Raw genomic sequence first — 20,901 nt, 5'->3', positions numbered from 1 at the left:
TATTGACTTTGGTTGATTTTGGTAGATTTTGGTTTTGTGCTGTTACTACATTGTCGGCTGGTGTGTCATCATATGCAGCGTCGTCACCCCTCTCATGACTAGGGTTGGGCATAAACCCACAATCCATAGGTTTATCCAAACCCAAACTAAATTAAATTATTTGGGTTGGATAAATCATGAAATGGGTTAAATTTGAGTTTTTATGAAAGAAATTATTTTATAATGGTTTGGGTATGGTTTACTCATGGGTCATGAACAAATTCAAGATAACATATTAATAAAAAGTAAATTAAATAAAATAAAAGGCTAAATCAATATTTTAATAATAATTTTTTATTAGAATTATTATTATATAGTAATTATACTACTACTAATTATTATTATATAATAATAATAGAAGTGTTGCACAAGGCAAATACATATGTAATTGGTTATACAATACACTATTATATAACAATTTTTTACGGTCTAAACTTGAGTTAAAAAACTAAATTAACATTTTAATAAAGGATCCTCCTACGTTGCAACAGTTCCAACATACAACACTTTTTGTCCTCATATATAATCGCCGTAGGATCTGGAGGGCCTCCATCTAATAGCTCAGATGAGTTCCACATATAAGTGAAGTAGTCAGTTGCCTGCAGAGACTGTAGATAAATATAATAAAAAATAAATAACCCAAAACAGTTAAAATTAGGTGATCAAATTAGTGTTGAGAGGACATCGTCGAAATCGTAGCGAAAACTCATAAATTGCTCAAATCTATTCCACACATAGTAAAATCGGATAATGAAATTAATTGCCAGTGGAAGTGTGGTGGTACGAGGCTGAAGTAAATTTGAAATCGCAGCAGAGAAGTTGAAGATGAACATATCGCTGCGGCAGCCAATTGCGGCCGACATTGGGCGGAGCCGAAACTTTAGGAATTAGGCAAATGTAATTATATGGAAAAAGGGTGGAAAGAAGTCTGTTTGATTCGTTGATGAGCCGTTCGATCGGATGCGGCAGGAAACTACTGATAAGAAATTGTAAATTTTGTTTGAAAGATTTAACGGTGGTAATTAGTTTAGGATTGTCGGTTATGTTTTTTTGGAAGAATTAGAGAAGGGAAGAATGCTTTCCAGGAAGAATTAGAGTAGGATGGAAGAAGCAAGAGGATATTTATTTATTGGAGAAAAAATTGAAGAAGGAGCATGGATATAGTTTCAATAAATTTGTCGAACAGACTGTGCAACCCCAGACATATGTACTAGGCACTAAGTCTTGTGTTTGTTAACTCCATGTGAAGATCAATATGTTAAAATATCAATGATAATGATTAGGTTAGTTAAAATCCCTCTTTTTCATGCTTTGAGTTTTGTTTTGGTTAATTGAGTTTACTGGAGTAGGTATGTTTAAAAAAACTTGTATTTTCTACTGCTATTAGAAATCAATTTCCCCAAAGTAGCTGTGAACTAGTCTATTTTTCATCAGGATGTTTAAACTTCTCAAATATTTGAATCTCAGCATATGTATATATCATCTCATGGTTGCAAGTCACTACAGTAGCTTTAGATGTTGATAATTGGAATTCTATATTTCTATGGTCTAGGCTGCAACTGCAAGCTGCATTTTTGCATGTAACTGTGGAGAAATGGATTGTTCAATGAATAGCTAATTAGTCTAGATCTACCCCCAAGATTATGATCAGCACAAGAATACTAATAGTATCGCCAAAAGCACCTCTAATGTTTTTCCCTTGGTTACTCTTCCATGGATTCTATAGAGGGTCACAAGTCCACTCCTTAAATATTTGATTTTTTGGATTTTGGATCATTCTCTTATCTGATTTTTTTAATTTAGATTTTATATCAACTTTAATCAATTTTATTCTAGTAATTCACTCTATTAAAAGATTGAATTGACTGAGACAGGTGGTGGCCTCGATAGATTGGCCAGAAGTAATCAAGTACATAAGACTTGTCTTTACTCAGGCACACCAGGAAATTATCTGAGATCTCTATAAATCTATTCAAGATCCTCAGAAGGGTTTAGTTCATGGACGAATGACCAGGTTAGTAGACATGGAAATACATTTCAGGTGCCTTAATTGAGAGAAACTTATGCTTCTGTTTGTCTTTTATAGGGAACACGATCCACTACCCACGGCTTACGACAATCATGAAGTAACAACAAAAATTGGCTTGCTTGTTCAACTTAACTGAAGCCCGTGCTTTGAACTAAGTGACTTTATTTGGAAATAATTGATTTTATTTCTATTAATACATGATGTAAATATTGTCTGCCCCAACCTCACTTTTATTTGCATTACTTACAAGGATTCAGAATATTAATTCTGTATGTTTATATATCAATATGTTTGCATATTTCGAATGTTTTGAGTGCAAGTGGCCTGTGGGAACTTCACTATAAATAAGGCCACCAACCTTTGTAATTTAGATACAATCGAATGAAGTATAACAAATGCTTACTGCTTTAGCTTCTTTTCTCTCACTCAACTTCTTTCAACAAAAATTTAAAGTCCTTATTTATAATTATTCCATAAACTTGGGATACTCCCATCATAAATCCGTAATAATACAGACAATATAACCATTGTACATAATTTCAAAAGAATGGAGAATGAAAGAAACAAAAAAAGGACTCTCGAAATACAAAACAGTCTATAGTGCATAGACCTCCTTTATCTACACTAATTAACTGCGTGTGTCTAATGAACGCAATTTATTGTAACAAAAGGGAAGTCCTAGTCATTCCACTGGCTTGGTGTCAACGTCATCATCTTCACCCAGAATAGATCGGTGGTTGTTAATTCATCACTTGGGAGTCTGAACAGACGGTCATTCATCTGAGAAGTAGACATGCCATTAAGAAAATTACTTTAGTTAGGTGGCGTTTGTTTTTTTGTCTGAAATCTGAATAGACCTGAATTAGTCTGAATTCTGAATAGATCTGAATATCTGAATCTGAATAATATGTTTGTTTTTTCGTCTGAATCTTGAAAAATAAGTATTAAGTTGTTTGTTTTTTTAACTTAAAAAGCTGAAAATATATACTTTTACATTTGTATCCTTATTAAATTTGAATGTCAAATAAATAATATATTAAATACCATAATATTTTAACATTTATAAATAAAACTATATTCAAGTGAATACATAATTATTTTGGAATTTTAATATATAAAATACCATAAATTTCAAATTTTATCGTATATAATATAAGAAAGAAAAAACATGGATATTTTTATGTGGGGTAAATGTCTATGGGTGAGTTTTGGGATAGACATGAAAAATAAATTATAAAGCAGGGATATTTTTGACATTAGTAAGTAATTGACTTAATTAAGATTTCTCCATTAAGTAAAAAGCCAAAAAAATTGGCTTATTTTATTAAGTCAAAATTATCAAAAAAGTCTCATTAAGTTATAAAAACAAACATCTCTAATTAACTTAATTAATTAAGTTAAGTCACTTTAAGTCATTAAGTTAAAAAACAAACGCCACCTTAGTCCCAATTTACTGCTAAATATCATCAGAAAAACTACCCTCATCTCATTGCAGAATATACAAAAAATGAAAGTTTTCCATCCAAGGCTTGAAGCAGATCATGGTATTAAGCAAATGTCGGGTTAGACTAAAAAAGCAAAATAAGAGCATGGTAAATCTTGCACCCAATAATAGCCAACTTGAATGTCATCTTGAGCACTATCTAAAAATTAAGAGAATACCTGTAAGGTGATGGCATATGCTTCCCATAATCGCATATCATGTCGGAAAAGATCAAAAAGTACCGCAAAGATCTGGAAGGAAAATCTTAATATGCAAGGATACTTATCGTAATGCACACTGTCATAATAAATCAGGTAACAACTTCAAGTTAATTGGAGTTATTAAGAAAAACAACTTCCAAACTTTACCACCACAATCACATATAGAATAAACAACTAGCAAAAGTGCTAGCAAATTCAACGAGTTATAGTATACAACCAAGATGATATAAAGAAAAAATTCAAGCAGCTTGAAATAAGATGGCCAAGTAAAATCCTCAGAAAAATATCAGTGAAATTTTCTCTTGAAAAACATCTGGTTATGCCCAACATAATTTTCCTTTCTGTAGTGAACTAAGTTCCACCTAAAGCATCAAATGCAATATTTTATAATTTAAAAATACAAATATTTTTACGAAAGTTCAGATCCTCAATTTTGGCTCAGTAATTTTATGCTTCTCATAAATTTCAAAATGTTGCAAGGTAAAACAGAGAAAGCAAAAGCAATAATTGGGCATTATACCTTAGATCATCTAAAAAGAGTTGCCATAACCACTATTCAGTCTTTGAATTTTACAGAGCACATATGAGCTAGAAGGAATTCTGCATCCAATCGGCTCTGCAGTGTACCCATTTGAAGCTGGAATATTATGAAAGATAATTCAGTCAGTGAAGAAATGCCAAGATATATATACTTCAACAATTCCTGGGGGCATATAATAGTAATGACATTACATAAAGCTAAATGATTCAAAAGTGAGATATCTCATCAGTGTCTAATTGATCACTTTTAAAAGAAAAATTATGTTAATGTTATAACTCTCTATGAATCTAGTTAAGAGTAAAAAGGAAGTTATGAAATACCTAACCATCTTGACTCAAGTACTTTTTAGAAACTTTTGCAAACAAAATATTTACACTATCAGCTTTGAAATGGAAAATAAAAAAACAATCCAAGAGAAAAATATCACACTTTAGGCTCTTTTGACTGTTGATTTCAACTTGTTGGGTGATCTCATTGAACTTTCCTTGTATTAATTGTGAACTTTCAACATATTTAATACTTCCTCGAATCTTCTTAGTCACATCACGGAGTGCTTCCAAGCCATCTTAAATGATCAATTTCAGAACATGTGCAACAAAGCTGACATCAAACAATTGGCCTATTCTACATCTTCGAACCTTAATGCATGTAGTTACATCTAACCTAAGAACTCACTCTGCTTTCGATTTCAGAAACTGGATACATTACATCCAACAACTGCCTACAAGTGAGAGGCCATTTTCAATTATTAATGATCAGAAATTTCTAGTTCCCCAAATTCGATCCTCTACAACCAATTTCAGTCTTAAGTGCTGCCTAAAGATCAATGTCGACATTTTTCTATGAAACCCTAACCACTGGTTGGAAAATTATGGAACTCACGCTCAGTTAACAACTCCTAAATGAATGCATAACCAGTTGTAAAGTGTTTTTTTTTTTTTCAAAGAAAAGAATATATTTGCCATAAAATTTCATTAGCTATAGTATCAAACTCGAGGAGAGTGTTGTCAAAAATTTCTTGACCGACATCACAACAATAACATATCAAAGCCAAAATACAAATTCCAAAATCCAATAGTAAAACCCTAACTCTTCCAACAATTATGCATAATAATAACTCAAACAATAGGCCATTGAAATGAAAAATTAAGAGACATTTTATTACCAAAACTCTTGAAAATCCATCAAAAGTCAAATAAAAAAAATCATTTGACGGCTTTCTTTACCGTAGTTGCTGAGTTATCATCAGTCCATAGATTGCTCTCTTGCTGTTTCTTCTTCAATGACTTCCGCTCGAGTTCCCGCCACTTGTCGATTGTAGCTGTGTAGATAAATCTGGCGCCGAAGAAATTGAGCAATCGAAGAACCTTTGTGCCGGTGGGCCTACCGTCATCTCTTCTCCTGTCATCTTTCTCTGCGGTGTGTGTATTAGTTACTCACTTCGTCATTTTCTTGGGGATTGTTTGGTAGCCGAGAAATGTAACGAGAGAATATAACCGGTTGTAAAGGTTGCCAACGGCTGATTAAATTATCTAATAATTAATTGCAGCCGTTAGATTAAATTTGAAAGCATCTACGATTTTACTGGAAAAAGACAAAAAGTGTGGTAAGCTACAACTGTGGCAACGTAGGTGAGTCCTTTAATAAATTACTCAAATAATATTTTTATGAAATCCTGTAATATAATTTTATAATCCTATTTGTATTGTAACTTACTAAAATTAAAAATGCAATTGATTTTAAGATTTTATCAAATAAAATATAATTCTATTGTTATTTTTTAATTAAATTTAAACCTAATTAGATTTCATGTCTAATTTTTCTTACTGCGTTTAAAATTTTGGCGCTTTTTCTAATTACAATAAATTTTAGATTTATTTCTCGGAAGATTTAAATTTATAAAATTAAATAATTTAATTTTGATGGATTGCTTTGATGCTTGAGTTGAGATATCTTATCTTACTTTAATTTGTATTGACATTGTTAAAATTTATGTTGTAATATGGTTAATATTTAAGAACAAAGTTATTGTAAAATCCATTATTCATAATTTTTATCCACCACATTTTTTCGTATTTTAATATTAATTTAATAATTATTATAATTTGATATAGTTAAATTTATTAAAATAAAAAATATTTTAATTATAAAATTCAAACAAAACCCAAACCCAAACCAAACCCAAATAGGTTGGTTTGGGTTGGGTTAAAAATATGTGGGTTGGTTTGGATTGAACCCAAATTTTTATGGTTTGCTTTAAATTGACTTAAAATCTAACCCAAACCAACCCATGCCCACTCCTACTCATGACTTTGACGGCCGAAACATGTTTCATGACACGAATAATGACAGTTTTGTTTGAGGTACGGCGGAGGTGTCTATTCAACTACCAAAACCATGCTCAACCGAAATTGTTTAACATTTTTTTTAAAAAGAAACTCTAACTATAAGGCTTATGCTGTGGAAAGAGGAACAACTACACATTTGAGGGAGGGGAATTAATGATCCCATTAGCTGTAGCACCTAGCTTCCATCTCTAATTTTAACTTTCGATGGATAAAGTGTTTTCAAATTCCTCAAATGTCTGTAATCTGTTTAATAATTGAAGAAAGTGAAAATTCATTTTCTAAATTTAAGGTCAAACTCCCATTAAAATTTTTATTTTTGTTCAATATTGCGATTAGATGGTAATCACTTTGTCGGAGAGATCTAAAAAAATTTGCCTGATTGCTCTTCACTAGAAGGATTGTATCTTAGTGATCACAGGGCCAAAAATTAAGTTCCATGCGTTTTGCATTTTGTGGAAATTCTTCTTTTTTTTTTTTTTTTTTTTTTTTGCTTTTGTGGAAATTTCGGTGGAGTCAATACGGCTAGAAATTCATAGAAGGATGAATCAAAGGTACTCAGTTATTATTGTAGGCTTGTAAGGCAGCCAGCGGAGTACACATGTTTTAATGTCTGTTTATGGTTCAGTTTCCCATTTGATTAGTTACCAAAGAGAAACATGATTACCAATTTCAACTGGAAGTCTTTCATGCCTTAACTTTCTTCCTTCATTTCCATATTTCCCATTTCGCTTTAATTTTCTACAATTCTGCCTTGGATGGTAATTTTTTATTCCCGACGAATTGAGTGAACCGTTACCCACCCCACTTCAATAATAATGCTAATGGGAAATCATAAGTTGTTCTATAAATAAGCCATTATTCTAAAATTATTATAAGCACATTTTTTAAAATCAAGAATGGGAGCTTATTATTATTTCAAAAACTTCACCTAGTGGAGTCAACACGGCTAGAAATTAAAAGATTCCAAGCATCAAAGGTAATTATTGTTGTAGATTTCTAGTGTGACTATCCGAGTCCACACGTTTTAAGTTTTTTTTTTCCCAATTTTTTGTATCGTTCAACACTAATGCTTTGCAATTGATTAGTTCACAAAATAGAATTCTTTTCTCAGTAAATTAAAATTTTGTTTAACTCAATCTGTTATATGTAATGTGATGAATTCATATCTAAAGAATCAAAACTATGATTTGAACTTGCTTGAGCACAAAGAAACTCAATCATCAATCGAAATCCCTTGTTCGATCGGAGGAGCTTGACTCCAGATTTTGTCGAGTTGCTCTTGCTGCGAAACACCGATCCAAGACCATTCATTCATTATTAGGCATATGATATCGTCCGGAATATTGGACCAGTATGAAGGAGTTTGTTGATGATAACTGCGAAGACCGTTCAAAATTACTGTTAAAACGGTTAAATATGCTATGTGACATTTCTGCACAGTCAGTTAAGCAGTTAGGTGCTCCACGAATCTTATGATGAGTTTAAATAAAATTAAAATAAGACTAAAGCTCATCGGGACCAACAACCAGAGCTGAAATAATGCCAAGAAGGAAGCAACAACTTCATCTACTACATGTCAGGAAAATTCGTTAACCTCTGATGAATTTGGATAATTCAAGTAAATGACATTAATTCATATATATTATGAAATTAAGGATCTTGTATTTTTGCCCCGCGGACCTGGCCGAATGATTTTCACATAGGTTTATTTAACTAGTCATCTGAGTTTGAATCTTCGGCCAAGAAGAGAGGGGCTTAAAATTTACTTGTGCATTAACCATCTTTCTATCTTTTTAAAAAATAAAAATTATTTACGTAAGGGATTTGATATGGTTAATTATTTTTACAATAATTAAAAAATTATTTTTCACTATCATTCAAATTCACACAGTAACTAATATTCATGTAAAACACATTTTCCATAAGTGAAGACTTTGAATACTAATGGAAAATAATTTTTGTTGGGAATATTAATGTTAATAATTTTATTTTCTAAATTAAATTAGAAAAAAATTGAATTATTTCTTCATTTAATATAATTTAGTGTTGATTCGCATATAAACATACAAAACATAATCAATTTAGTGTTGATTAGTATATATAAAAAATTAATTTTCTATATGAGCGAAATTGTTAATCTGCGGGCATAGACTATGATCCCGCCTTTTGATGTACCATCCCCGTGGATGATGCATTGCGTTTCTGCATTCACTTGCATAAATAATCTGCCTCTTGAAGGAGTAACGACGTCGTAAAACTCAAGAACAAGGATTTGTTATTTAAACTTTTAACTTCAATCCACTTCATCTCTTATAAATTGATCAAATTAACTTGAAAAGAATATGCCTCTCCGTGATCATCTCAGATTGAGCTATGACTACATTGCTTTCTCACGATTCAATTAAACTATAAATACACTGTTTTCTCAATTTCTTGTAGTTCACTGTACAAATTGGAATTTAGTGGGGTAGCTAGCCTAGTTCTAAAATCTAAACCACCAACCTAGTTTACCCCTCTAAACTGTGAATTTGTATGTTTGCTTTCTTGATTATTTAGTATGAAAAACTAAACCTAATATCGGTACGGCAGATTAATTGATTTATGAACAATCATTGAAAATGTGAGGTGCTCAGAAATACTACTACAATTTTAATGACAAAATTTTATTACTTAAGCAAACCTGACTAATACTTGAGAATTTTAACGAAGAAAAATGTAATGAAGCTAACATGTTTATTTTATTTTATTATTATTATATGAGACTATTGCTCAAATTACAACTCATCTTACATGAGACTATAACTGATATTTTTAAATTAGACTATTACTGGAACCAACTTACATTAATACTTATGGAGCTCTACCTAGATTTTAACCCTCAGTAATATTCGAGGGATTAAAGAAGAAAATACCCCACATTGCGCTTGTGGGGGTTCAAACTGGTGCCCTCCAAGTTGGAGGGCAGACACCCGAACGACTCAGCCAAAGGCCTAGTGGCTAATGAAACTAACATGTTAATTTCAATGATTAAATCTCCTAAGAATAAGGTTGTGTACAATAAAATAGTAACGAAATGTCATCCATATTTCAACAAAAATAAAACCACCAGTGTCGCCAACGAGAGTTCACATATACAACACCGACGATTCCCAATATCACAATTATATAGAATGTTGTAAAAGTGATATAAAAACTCTCCATGTCAATTTAATTATCATCTTCTCCGTTGCTAGTTGTGAAGCTTAGAGATGGCAAACTCAACAAAGTGAAACGGCAGTGTTTTGGGCTTGTTGTTGTATTTAAGTGTCACGAGACAAGCACGTGTTTTCAATTTAATTCACAAGCTTCAAAACGACATCTGGTTGAAGTCGTTTTGGCCATCATTTAAGTAACACGCGTGACGAATATGTGAGCAGTTCTTTAACCAAGTTCTTAATAGCCGTTATCCACGTGTCGGTAATCTGCTCAATCTGGGTTTGCTAGTTTGTCACTGACGCAATTATGAAGCTGGCTAACGAAGCAGATTGGGGTCATCACTGTGAACAAACTAGAGAGAGATTGAAGAGAGAGAGTCATAGCTTATTCTTTGAAATCTCTTTTGTTAGCTTTGTAAAAAGATTCTTCTTTGATCATCAATAAAATCTCACTGGAAAGCTTCTCCCGTGGTGTAGGTTGTGTCATTCTTGGGTTCTTTGGCTGTGTTTGTTCCAATTATAGGTTTATATTCATTGAACTTGTTTCTTGATTCTGATTAATTTTTCTTGCTAAAGATTTGATTGTTTCTGGATTCAATCATAAGTTGTGCGTATTGTATTGATCTGTTCAAGATCAAGGGCAGTGCTTGATATCGCTAAGTTAATAAGAAGGTCAAATCACTACACTAGTTGAAGCTTCCGCCATAGTTCCTGACGGTCCATTTTCATTGCAGCTCTTACGTTGTGCTGTTTTCTTGTGAAATTTAAAAAAAAGAGATGGAGAAATCGTTTTATTCTTAAGTTGTCTCCAATGTATTGATAAGGTTAGGAGTCAGTATGCATTCAGCTGTTGTATGCTTAAATCAGGCTATATGGCAATGTGGATCAATATGAATGGTTGTGTGTGGCTTTATTAAGACAATCAAATGGCTATATTTACGGCAAGATATCTAAACAATTTTTTTCGTATGAATAGAATGTTTGACAGTAAATGGAAGTAAACAGGGAATCAAGGTTTGCATCACTTTCACTTCTTAGAGCACCAGGCTACAGTAAACATTTGCAAGTTTAAGGCTGCAATCAACGAGCAGATCAACTGGCTTTAGTCTATTGTATGTTGCTGTCTCTTTGAAATGCTTTGTTCTGTATCGTTTTATCTTCTTTTTGTCTTTATATAATTTGAGATATTACTTGTCTTTCTGGGTTTGTGTTATAGTGTAGAATGTACCACACAATGTATGCATATAAAGCCTAGCACAATGTTGCTCTCAAGAGCCCTGCCTAGTAATTACTTATAAGTCATATTTTTTCTAATTTTATCACTACTTTTACTTATGTATCAAGCGATGAATAATGTCGTAATCAGAATTTTCACAAGGGAATTGGGGAATATTGCCCCCTTCAGAGTTTGAAAAGTCAGAGAACAGACACTTTTTGTATTGTATGGTACCATGGTATGCCCCGTCTGCCTTTCTTAATGAGAAAGTAGTAGATTCTCCTTCAATTTAATTTCATTTTGTTCTAGGCCAAATTCAAAAAATTTTCTTGTCACAAGTTATACTATGTTCTTGATGAACATTCGGTGGCAGTTCAAAACATGGATCCTCATAGTTAATTTTGTCGATGGTACATGGGTGCGTCTGACATTTTTATTAGTAATTTTAATAGTCCCTTGAGAAATTCTTCTATAAACAAAAAATAATTTGTTCAAAAATCATTTTCTACTCACAGGCAATGCTTTGTTCTTAATGAACATAAGTTGGTTGTTCAAAATGTGGATCCTCAAATCAAAATGACAAAATGTTTTCATGAGTGATTCTTTAATTAAACAGGTGATCTTAAATTTCATTTCTTGTGTCTATAACATATGGGTGTGATAAGGAACAATTACAGCAGTGCCCAAAGAGAATACAAAATATATTCAAGCACTAAATTAAAAGTCAATTTACTTATTTATTTTATTCCATCTCATTCGAATTTTATAAAACTAGTGTGTGTTGTAGCTAATCTTATTTGTCCCTTTGAAATAACTGATAATACTTTAATCACCGAATGTTTTAACAGACTCGTAACGTAACTTCCACGTTAAACAAACACGTAGTCTCAGCAGTGAACTACAACCGCATACCCGATACATCTATAGAACAGTACGAAGCGGTGGAGTTAAAGCAAAGCGTTTAAGAAGTGATTTAAGCTGATGCAAGCGTAAAGTATAAGAAGAATAAAACAACCTCTTTTTACTGTAGCCAACAAAAAATTGGAGCTTTCTAGTAAGTTATTCAATTCAAAAGCTTCTGAGCTGTGCCATTTGGCTTTCGAATTTGGTCAACAAAAGTCTAACATGCTCTGTTCAAACTTATAATTTTCAAGAAGCTGTCAGCCACACCGCTCACTTCCGCTCACAAGACCGCCACTAAGAAGCTTATAGTACAGGGGAAAATGTATGAATACCTTGAAGATAGAAGCCCAATAGTAATCATACCGACAACGAAATTTACTTGCTTCAAATGGATAAAACACACGCTTCGCCTTATAATTCAACACCCCAAGTTCACAAACTTTTGATGACCTTATATCAACACCTGCAAAATCATTCAAAAAAATCAAAATTAAAAAAAAATTGGACTTCATAAATGGAAAAAAAATGAAAATGTTAAAAAAACCTTCAAGTACCAAACATTTTGTTTTATTCAAGATATTGATTTTATCCAATCCAACCCACATGAAAGGTGAATTTTCATGGGTTTTGCTTTGTTCTTGTTGTGCACTCAAAATTTTCTCTTCTTATACACTCAAAATTTTCTCTTCTTAGGGTGCGTTTGGGATTGAGGTTGGGCAGCTGTAGCTTAAAAGCTACAGCACTAAAGTGTTTGGTAAACACTAACTGCTGTAACTTTTAAGCTATGTTGATATGAATTTTCATTTGTATAATAAAAAATCTATTATATCTTTAATAATTTCATCAAAATTATTATTTAAAATTTATATTTACTATATATTATTAACTTTTATTTAATACTTACAGTTTTTTTTTCCACAGCAGCTATACCTTAAAAGTTACAGCACCTCAATCTCAAACGGACCCTTATATCGGTTAAAACCATGCCAAATTTTCTCTTTTTATATTAGTTACACGTGGTGGCCAATCCACAAATAAGAAATTTTGGAATATATATATCTTTGCCCCCATTTGTAGGTCCAATAGACAATATTGTCCCCTTGCTTAATCTTGTCCCTTTCATCAGAATATATATTCCCTACTTCTTTTTTCAATTGTCAATTTGTCACGATCCAACCTTCGAAGCAATCAACTTTTAATTAAAATTTAATGCACAAGTTTGGGCCTTCATTTTTTTTTAAATTTAAAAATTAATTAAAAATGTTAAATAGTAATTAACACTTCATTATTATCAAATTAGTCTTTATTGTTTGTGCAAACAATATTACAAACTATAAGTTTGCCATTTCTTCTAAATAAGTCATCATTGTCATTTTAAGAACTACTTTTAGATCAAACAAAAGAGTGAAAATTACTATACATAAAAACCATTGTCATCAATTTTATTGTTAGGATTTGAAGTATTAGTGTTGCAATATAAGCTGAGGTAATTTTGCCTCATAGCCATTTAATGGAAAAAAAATTGAAATTCTCCTAACGAATTTGTGATAGCTATAATTTATTTTAATGATTTACCTCAACTCTAAGGCAAAACTTAACTTGAGTGATAAGAGGGCAATCTTCCTAGAGCCAAGTACATTATGTAAATTCTGAAAAACTTATTTATTATGCCCCTATTACTACTATTTGACAAAGCTTTTTCAATATACTCTAAGTCTACAGTGCTAAATGGAGTAAATAATCTCATGACCTTTTATTATTTCAATTTAGAAACTAACAGGATTCCGTTGTTAATTAGTCAAAAATCAGGGAACCAGATGATATTAAATGAACAAACGAAAATGCCCAAAACCAAACACGTGTTTATTTATTTTATGATTTCGTTATTTTTTAAAAATAAAAAAATAAGCAGGAGAGTGTTGATTCATTACCAGAGTAGCCAATCTTGGCTACAATGGGAGAGGTCAAGATCCAACTACAAGGGTTCTAAGCAGTCACTATTTAAACCTTGCGTCAGGGTATCAAATGCAGATCATTAAGTAGTTGCAACAAGTAAACCCATGATCTCTTATTTATAATTGTGTTGTGGATGCTAGTAATAAGTGGCCAAAAGCTGCTTTTCATTTGTCGTTTTGGGGTGATTATAGATGGTAGTGTCAATTTAACATGTAGAAATATGCAAACATTAGTAGCTTAAAGTATCAAATAAGTTAGATCTCAGTAGATTGCAGCACTATCTCACGGTGTGCAACTATGTATTTCAAGTTGGGGAATTGTGGATCTAGCAATTGTTGCCACATGCAGATTCCTGTTAGAACCAGCAGCGTAAAGATATTCTACAGTGGTTCTAATATTCTTTTATTTAAAGATAGTTCATCCAGACAATGATTCATACTTGATAAGTCAATATATCTGTTGCAACAAACTCTCATAAATAAAATCCTTTTGGAGTCTAGAGCATTTATCATAAGATTAGAACATAGCTTTCACAATGTGCTGGTTTATTGTGAAATTTCAAAAAAGAGATGGAGAAATAGTTTTCTTCTTAAGTTTTTGCCAAATGTATTGATAAGGTTAGGAGTTGGTATACATGCAGATGTTGTATGCATAAAGCATGCTGTGTGACAGTGGATCAATATGAATGGTTATTTGTGACTTTATTATGACAGTCAAACGACTATATTTATAGCAAGATATCTAAACAATTTTTTGTATTACTAGAATGTTTGACAGTAAATGGAAGTCAAAAGGAAATTAGGTCTCTTATCATTTTCACTTCTTAGAGCACTAGCGTACAGTAACTATTTGTAAGTTTAAGGCTGCAATCAGTGAGCAGATCAAGTGGCTTCAGTCTATCGTATGTTGCTGTCTCTTTGAAATTCTTTTTTCTATATCATTTTATCTTCTTTTTGTTTTTATATCAGTTGAGTTATTACTTGTCTTTCTGGGTTTGTGTTATAGTGTGGAATTCAACGTGCTCTATGTACCACACCATGTATGCATATAATGCTTAGGACAATTTTGCTCTCAAGAACCCTACCTAGCCATTACTTAGGACTCATATTTTTCTTAACTTTGTCGCTACTTTGATTGTGTCAAGAATTGAATAATGTCGTAATCAGAATTTTCAAGGGGGAATTCGGGAATATTGGCCCCTTCAGAGTTTGAAAAACCAGAGAATAGAGACTCTTTGTATTGTATGGTACCATGGTATGCTCCGTATGCCTTTCTTTATGAGAAAGTGGCAGATTCTCATCTAATTTAATTTCTTTTTATTTCGGACCAAAATCATAAAATTTTCTACTCACAACTCACAAGGCATACTCTGTTCTTGATGAACATTAGGTGGCAATTCAAAGCATGGATCCTTAAAGTCAATTGTGTCGATGATATGTGGGTGTGTTCTACATTGTTATTCATAATATTAGTAGTCCCTTAAGAAATTCTTTTATCAACAAAAATAATTTGTCCAAAAATAGTTTTTCTACTCAACGGCCATGCTCTGTTTTTTATGAACATTAGTGATTCTTGATGAACATTAGCTTGCAGTTCAAAATATGGATCCTCAAAGTAAAATGGTAAAATTTTTTCATGAGTAATTCTTTAACTAAATAGGTGACATTAGATTTCATTTCTTGTATTGATGATATATGGGTGTGACTGATGTAGTAGTGCCGAAAGAGAACACAAAATACAGTCAACCATAAAAAATAAAAGCCAATTTTGTATGTATTTTTTTATTTTATTCTATATTACTCGAATTTTATAATATTAGTGGGTTTATTGCAACCAATCTTATTTGTCCCCTTAAAATAACTAATAATGCTCTATCACCGAATGTTTAACAGACTCGTAATGTCGTAACGTAACTGCCGCGTCAAACCAACACGTAGCCTCAGCCGTGAACTACAACCGCATAACCGTTACATGTGTAGAAGAGTACACAGAGAGCGATGCAGTTAAAGCAAGCGATTAAGAAGTGATTGAGGCTGATGCAAGCGTAACATATAAGAAGCATAAAACAACATACTTTTACTGTAGCCAACAAAAAATGGAGCTTTCTAGTAAGTTATTGTATTCAAAAGCTTTTGGGCCGTGCCCTTCGGCTTTTGAATTTGGTCCACAAAAGTCTAGCATGCTCTGTTCTAGCTTTTTAAAAAATTCTCTACTATTTTTCGAATCTTCGGGTAATTTTTAAAATCTTCTTTTGAGGTTTCGGCTTGTTATAAATGGCGAGAATTCATTTATTTATAAAAAAACACCCTACCATCGTTTAATTTCTACATTGACCAGTGCAAAAACAATATTGTCCCAAGCGCAACCACCACGTTTCTTCGTCAAACTCGGATCTAAACAGAAACCCACTTCGAAACTTCTACCAATGGCGGCAGACTACACCAAAATGCAGCGTATAGTCCTCTTAATCGACCTGAATCCTCTCCTTCATCTCCAAGACCAAGAGCCATACATGATTACTCTTTTAGTTGCAGTGAAAACCTTAATCTCATTCCCGCCTCTCCGTTCCTCTCTTTTCTCTTTCAAATCCTTCTTCTCCTCCCTCTCCCCACTTCTCTTTTAAAGATCCCCTTCCCTTCTCTCTCTCTTTCCTTTGACCGTCCCGATTCCACCTTCCAATCTCTCCAATCTCTACTCCTCAACCCAGCTCTAAAACACAATTTTTCCAAAGCTTCGTCGTTTTTGCCGCGGGGGTTAAATGTTGCCCCGTCCATGCGTAAGCTCGTTCACGACTGCGCGTGGGACCCGGTGATTTGTTGTGATTCGGTTAATGACGGTAAGATTCTCGATGGGTATGCTTGTATAAAGTTGAGTTTAGTGGTTTTGTTTTCTCCAATTGTCGAGTCTATGAAGTTTTTGAGTGAATTCTTGGATGTCGATGTGAGTGATGAGTGTTTGACCAATGTGGGATCGTTTAAGAGTAAGTTCAGCGCGTTGTTTGAGAGTGTAAACGATGCGTATTGTAGTAAGAACATTCATTTTAGTTGGGTTAACATTAAATGTAATCTAGGATTGGAATTAGAGTCTAGTAGTGATGCTAGTGTCAATGACTTTGGAGAGAAATTGGGTTTTTTTGAGTGTGGGATTAGGGATATGGGTTGGGGGTTTTGCTCTAGCGATTCACTTGTTTTGGGTTCTTCTCTTGTTCATTTTGGGTTGATTTATCCGATAATCGGGGTTTCTTCATGTTTGTTTGGTAGTAATAACAATTATTGTAAAGCAACGTTGAGTCTTGAGATATTAGATGTTAGTGGGAAGCCTTTAGAATGCAAGTGTTGTGAACTTAAGTTGTTCAATATGGGGAAGAATAGATTTTGGGGACTATTTGGCGATGGAATCATTAAACTTCGTGTTACAGCAGTGTATAGCTGTAAGGAAGCTGTAAAATTTGAGGGGATGTTAATGGATCCCATTCTTGTTCCTGAAAGCACTGTGATAAAATTAGAAGAAGTCTACTTTGCCAGAGAATGCAATAACTCATAAAAGTTGAAATTTTTGAAGTGTTGGATGAAACAGATTGAGAAATCTAGCTATTGTTCTCAAGGAAACGAAAGTTGCAAAAGATTTGTTTTATTGCGAAATGTCAACAATGCCCACAATTGCCCAAACGGCAACCAAGCGGAGCAAAAACGTAGGGGGTTTTTTACAAATAAATGGATTCTCGCCATCTACTTACAACAAGCCCAAACCTCAGGGGAGGTTTTTAAAAATTACCCATTTTTCTTCAAAAAAAAAAATTCTCTACTATTACCTTACCCGACAATACAATTCAAGTAGCTGGCAGCCACACCGCACACTTCCACTATCATCTACTCCTTTCAAACTTATAATTTTCTTTTTTCTTTTTTCTTTTTTTATTTTCTGGAAAGAGCTTTTTGTCAAAAATTATTCATTATTCATGCCTTTTTATTTTTCGCTTTTTGTCAAAAATTATTCATGCCTTTTTATTTTTCTCGATCATACTTTTTTTTTCCACCTCCATGAGCTGAGCCGTCGTTGCTTTTTGAAAGAAACAGTATGGAAGCTATCAAGAAACAGGCAATCAAGCACCGAGAACAAGTCGCCAAGCAGCAGCAAGTCCGTTTCTTTTCTTTTTTCAAAAATTATATTTAGACTTTTAGTTAGTGAAATTTATCGATTTTATTTATTTTTATTAGTTTTTTATGATTTGTACAGGCAGCATTGAAGCATCTGCTCCATCTTGGTATTGAAAATATTGCGGTTCATGAAGCTGAAATTGAGTGTCACCAACAACTTTAAAATCTATACAATTCCACCAGGGCAGCTAAGGCACCATCCTCCTTTAGCTAATAATAAGACTCTGTTTGATATTGATTTATTGTGGCTTTTGGTAATTAGTTATGATTTTTAAATAATAATTTTGTCAAATATGGTACAAACAACTGTATTTTCTAGACTGAAGTTGCAAGTATTTACCAAACGGAGCTTAATGTATGTTGATAATTATGATGGTTTCTATGGTTTTATCTGAACAATAATTTGGAATATATGCTCTGTAGCACAGCATTTTCAGAGGAATATTGTCCGTGGCGTTGAAGGGTTTGTTGCAGTAAGCTTGAAACAAATGGAAATAGGTTGTTTGTTTGCTCTTGCTCTCGTTATAATATTTGATTTTTTTTTTATTTTCTTGACTGGTTCTTGTGTACAATATTTTTGTATTCAAATATTGTAGCGAGAAAGTTGGCTGAAGATTGTTGCAAGTATGGAGCGGAGAATCAAAGTGACAATTCTTGCGCTGCAAGAGCTGCTCTTCAATTTGGCACTTCACATGATTTGATGGAAAATGAGAGGGAAACTTTGCTTGGGATTCTTCATGATCAGGTTAGTTCATCCCTAACTAGAAAATAATTCAAATATAGAAAATTTCATGTAAATTACTACTGAAACTATTATCTTCTCATAAGGAAACTTAGTTCTAAGATATTGAATAAAAGAATCCATTTTAAAGTTACAACTTGAAATATTTAATGTTTTATATTGAAATCATTGCTAGTGACATCCATGACTTAATAATTTTATTGGTTCAAATGTTGAAGAGACCTTGTGACTTCTTGCATCACTAGCAAAGACTAGCATGTGACAAGTTATTGGCTGTGAGTTCTCTCAATTGACTCCAAGCATTTTCGATAAAGACACTTGCATCTATAGTAAAATCAAATCCATGAGACTGAAGGATGCATGTGGAAGTCTTACAGCCCTAATTTAGATATTTGCATAGGTTTATTTCTATTTTAACCTTAAATACAGAAGAGAAGAACACTAACCTAATATGAATCATCCTAAGACCCAAAATTGCATAAATTATCCTTATATATATCCTTGAAGTAGGCCCAAATTCCATGATTATGTTGGAGGAACTTTTTAATTGAGGTTTCGCTCTTTCTTTTCATTTTTCTAACTATGTTACAGGTTTTTGGACATGTAGGTATCTGAGCCACTACGGGCGTTAATCAACGGAGCACCTTTGGAAGATGCTCGACACCTGACTCATCGTTATGACAAACTTCGACATGAAGTTGAAGCCCAGGCAAGCTTTGAGGTAACATATGCATGTATAAGGCAAGATGAGAATTATGTTAGATTTATATTGAATATTTTCACCAGGCAGCTGAAGTATTTAGGCACCGATCAAAGATAAGGAAATCTGATATATCAGCAGAGAGTGCTGTGAAGCTTCGAAATGCAGAAGCAAGATTGACCGAGCTTAAATCTACAATAATGGCTCTTGGTAGAGAAGCGACAGCTGCCATGCTGTCAGTTGAATCACAGCAGCAACAGATGACATATCAAAGACTTTTTGCTATGGTATATATGTTAATACTTTCTTGTGTGTGCCTATGCAGGTGTTGACATTCTGCCTCTTATCTTCATGTTATTGTCAACTTTTAGTACTATCATACTGATTTCTGTTGTCTTGTAATAACATGATGCATGTCCAGCAAAAGTCAAGTCACATGTTATTTTTTATTTAAGCCAAAGTTGCATTTGTCCTTTTACCGGCCACTTCATGATTGCATGTTGGTCCAAGTGTCATTTGTTTGAGCTGCTACTTTGGCTTAATTAAAAGACTACACGTGGTTTGTCTTTCGTTGGATGCATCATATTTTAACACTCTTCCTTATGCATATTCCAATCAAGTCTCGTAGAAGCTAAAATCTTCACGCCCAAAGTTGATTGACGTAACTTTTAAATAAATTAAAATATGCAAATGCTAAAATATAGGAAATCTTAACATTGTAATTAGAAACTTTTTAATATGTCCTCTATTTTAATGTTTGCATAATTTATTGAATAATTTTTCAATGCTTTTAACATTTCAATAGCAGGAACTAACATGTCTATAGAAAAAAATTCACAAATTAAACTTAATTTTTTATGCAAGATGGCCTGTTATTATTCTATTATAATTTTATTTGAATTTTAATAGCTGATTTAGATGTTGCTTGAAAGTCAAACAGTTGCTCGCTTAGTTTTACTGCAACCCAAATAAATCAGGGGAGTGATTAAAACTCATCCTGCAAATGTAATATGTTTACATCCCTTGATCAATACAAGGACAATCACTTTGGTTTGAGAGGCTTTCTTCCGCTTCTAAAAGCCTATCTTTCCAACAATGTTGAATTAAGTCAACACTTGTTCGAAATGCTACAATAACGAAATAACGAATGGTAGTTCTAAACAATCTGATTGGGGTTTGTTATGTCTTAAATTGTGCTTCTTGTCAAGATTTATGTCAAGTGTATTTCTTTCTTTACTTTCTCCTTTAGCTAGTGGTTTTATTGTTGTTTTCCTGGTCTCAGGCCTTTGCAGGTAGATGCTGAGAAAACATATCATCAACACATTATTGCTATTTTAGAGAAGTTGTATGCGGAGGTTGGAACTGTGCATTT

At 32.9% G+C, this 20,901-nt stretch overlaps 1 protein-coding gene and 1 long non-coding RNA gene across 2 annotated transcripts; one reads left to right on the top strand and one right to left on the bottom strand.

Moving 5' to 3' along the window:
- Window positions 1-2,550: 2,550 nt before the first annotated feature.
- On the bottom strand, window positions 2,551-5,803 carry LOC112097739. The gene is made up of 4 exons (XR_002905216.1): window positions 5,540-5,803; window positions 4,293-4,409; window positions 3,731-3,848; window positions 2,551-2,848 (listed from the first exon to the last, which is right to left on the bottom strand). It is a non-coding gene; the product is annotated as an uncharacterized LOC112097739 (long non-coding RNA).
- A 12,139-nt stretch (window positions 5,804-17,942) lies between these two features.
- On the top strand, window positions 17,943-20,883 carry LOC112097732 (SH3 domain-containing protein 1-like). The gene is made up of 7 exons (XM_024183123.1): window positions 17,943-18,067; window positions 18,167-18,341; window positions 18,516-18,585; window positions 18,684-18,832; window positions 19,437-19,550; window positions 19,616-19,816; window positions 20,812-20,883. The coding sequence occupies exons 2-7, from the start codon at window positions 18,216-18,218 to the stop codon at window positions 20,830-20,832; spliced, it is 681 nt and encodes a 226-aa protein (XP_024038891.1). The 5' UTR covers window positions 17,943-18,067; window positions 18,167-18,215; the 3' UTR covers window positions 20,833-20,883.
- The last annotated feature ends 18 nt before the right edge of the window (window positions 20,884-20,901 follow it).

This window comes from Citrus clementina, unplaced genomic scaffold (assembly GCF_000493195.1).
Source record: "Citrus clementina cultivar Clemenules unplaced genomic scaffold, Citrus_clementina_v1.0 scaffold_5, whole genome shotgun sequence".
NCBI classification, from domain to species: Eukaryota; Viridiplantae; Streptophyta; class Magnoliopsida; order Sapindales; family Rutaceae; genus Citrus; species Citrus x clementina.
Note: the sequence above shows the minus strand (reverse complement) of the source record. Positions and strands in the feature narration are given on the sequence as shown.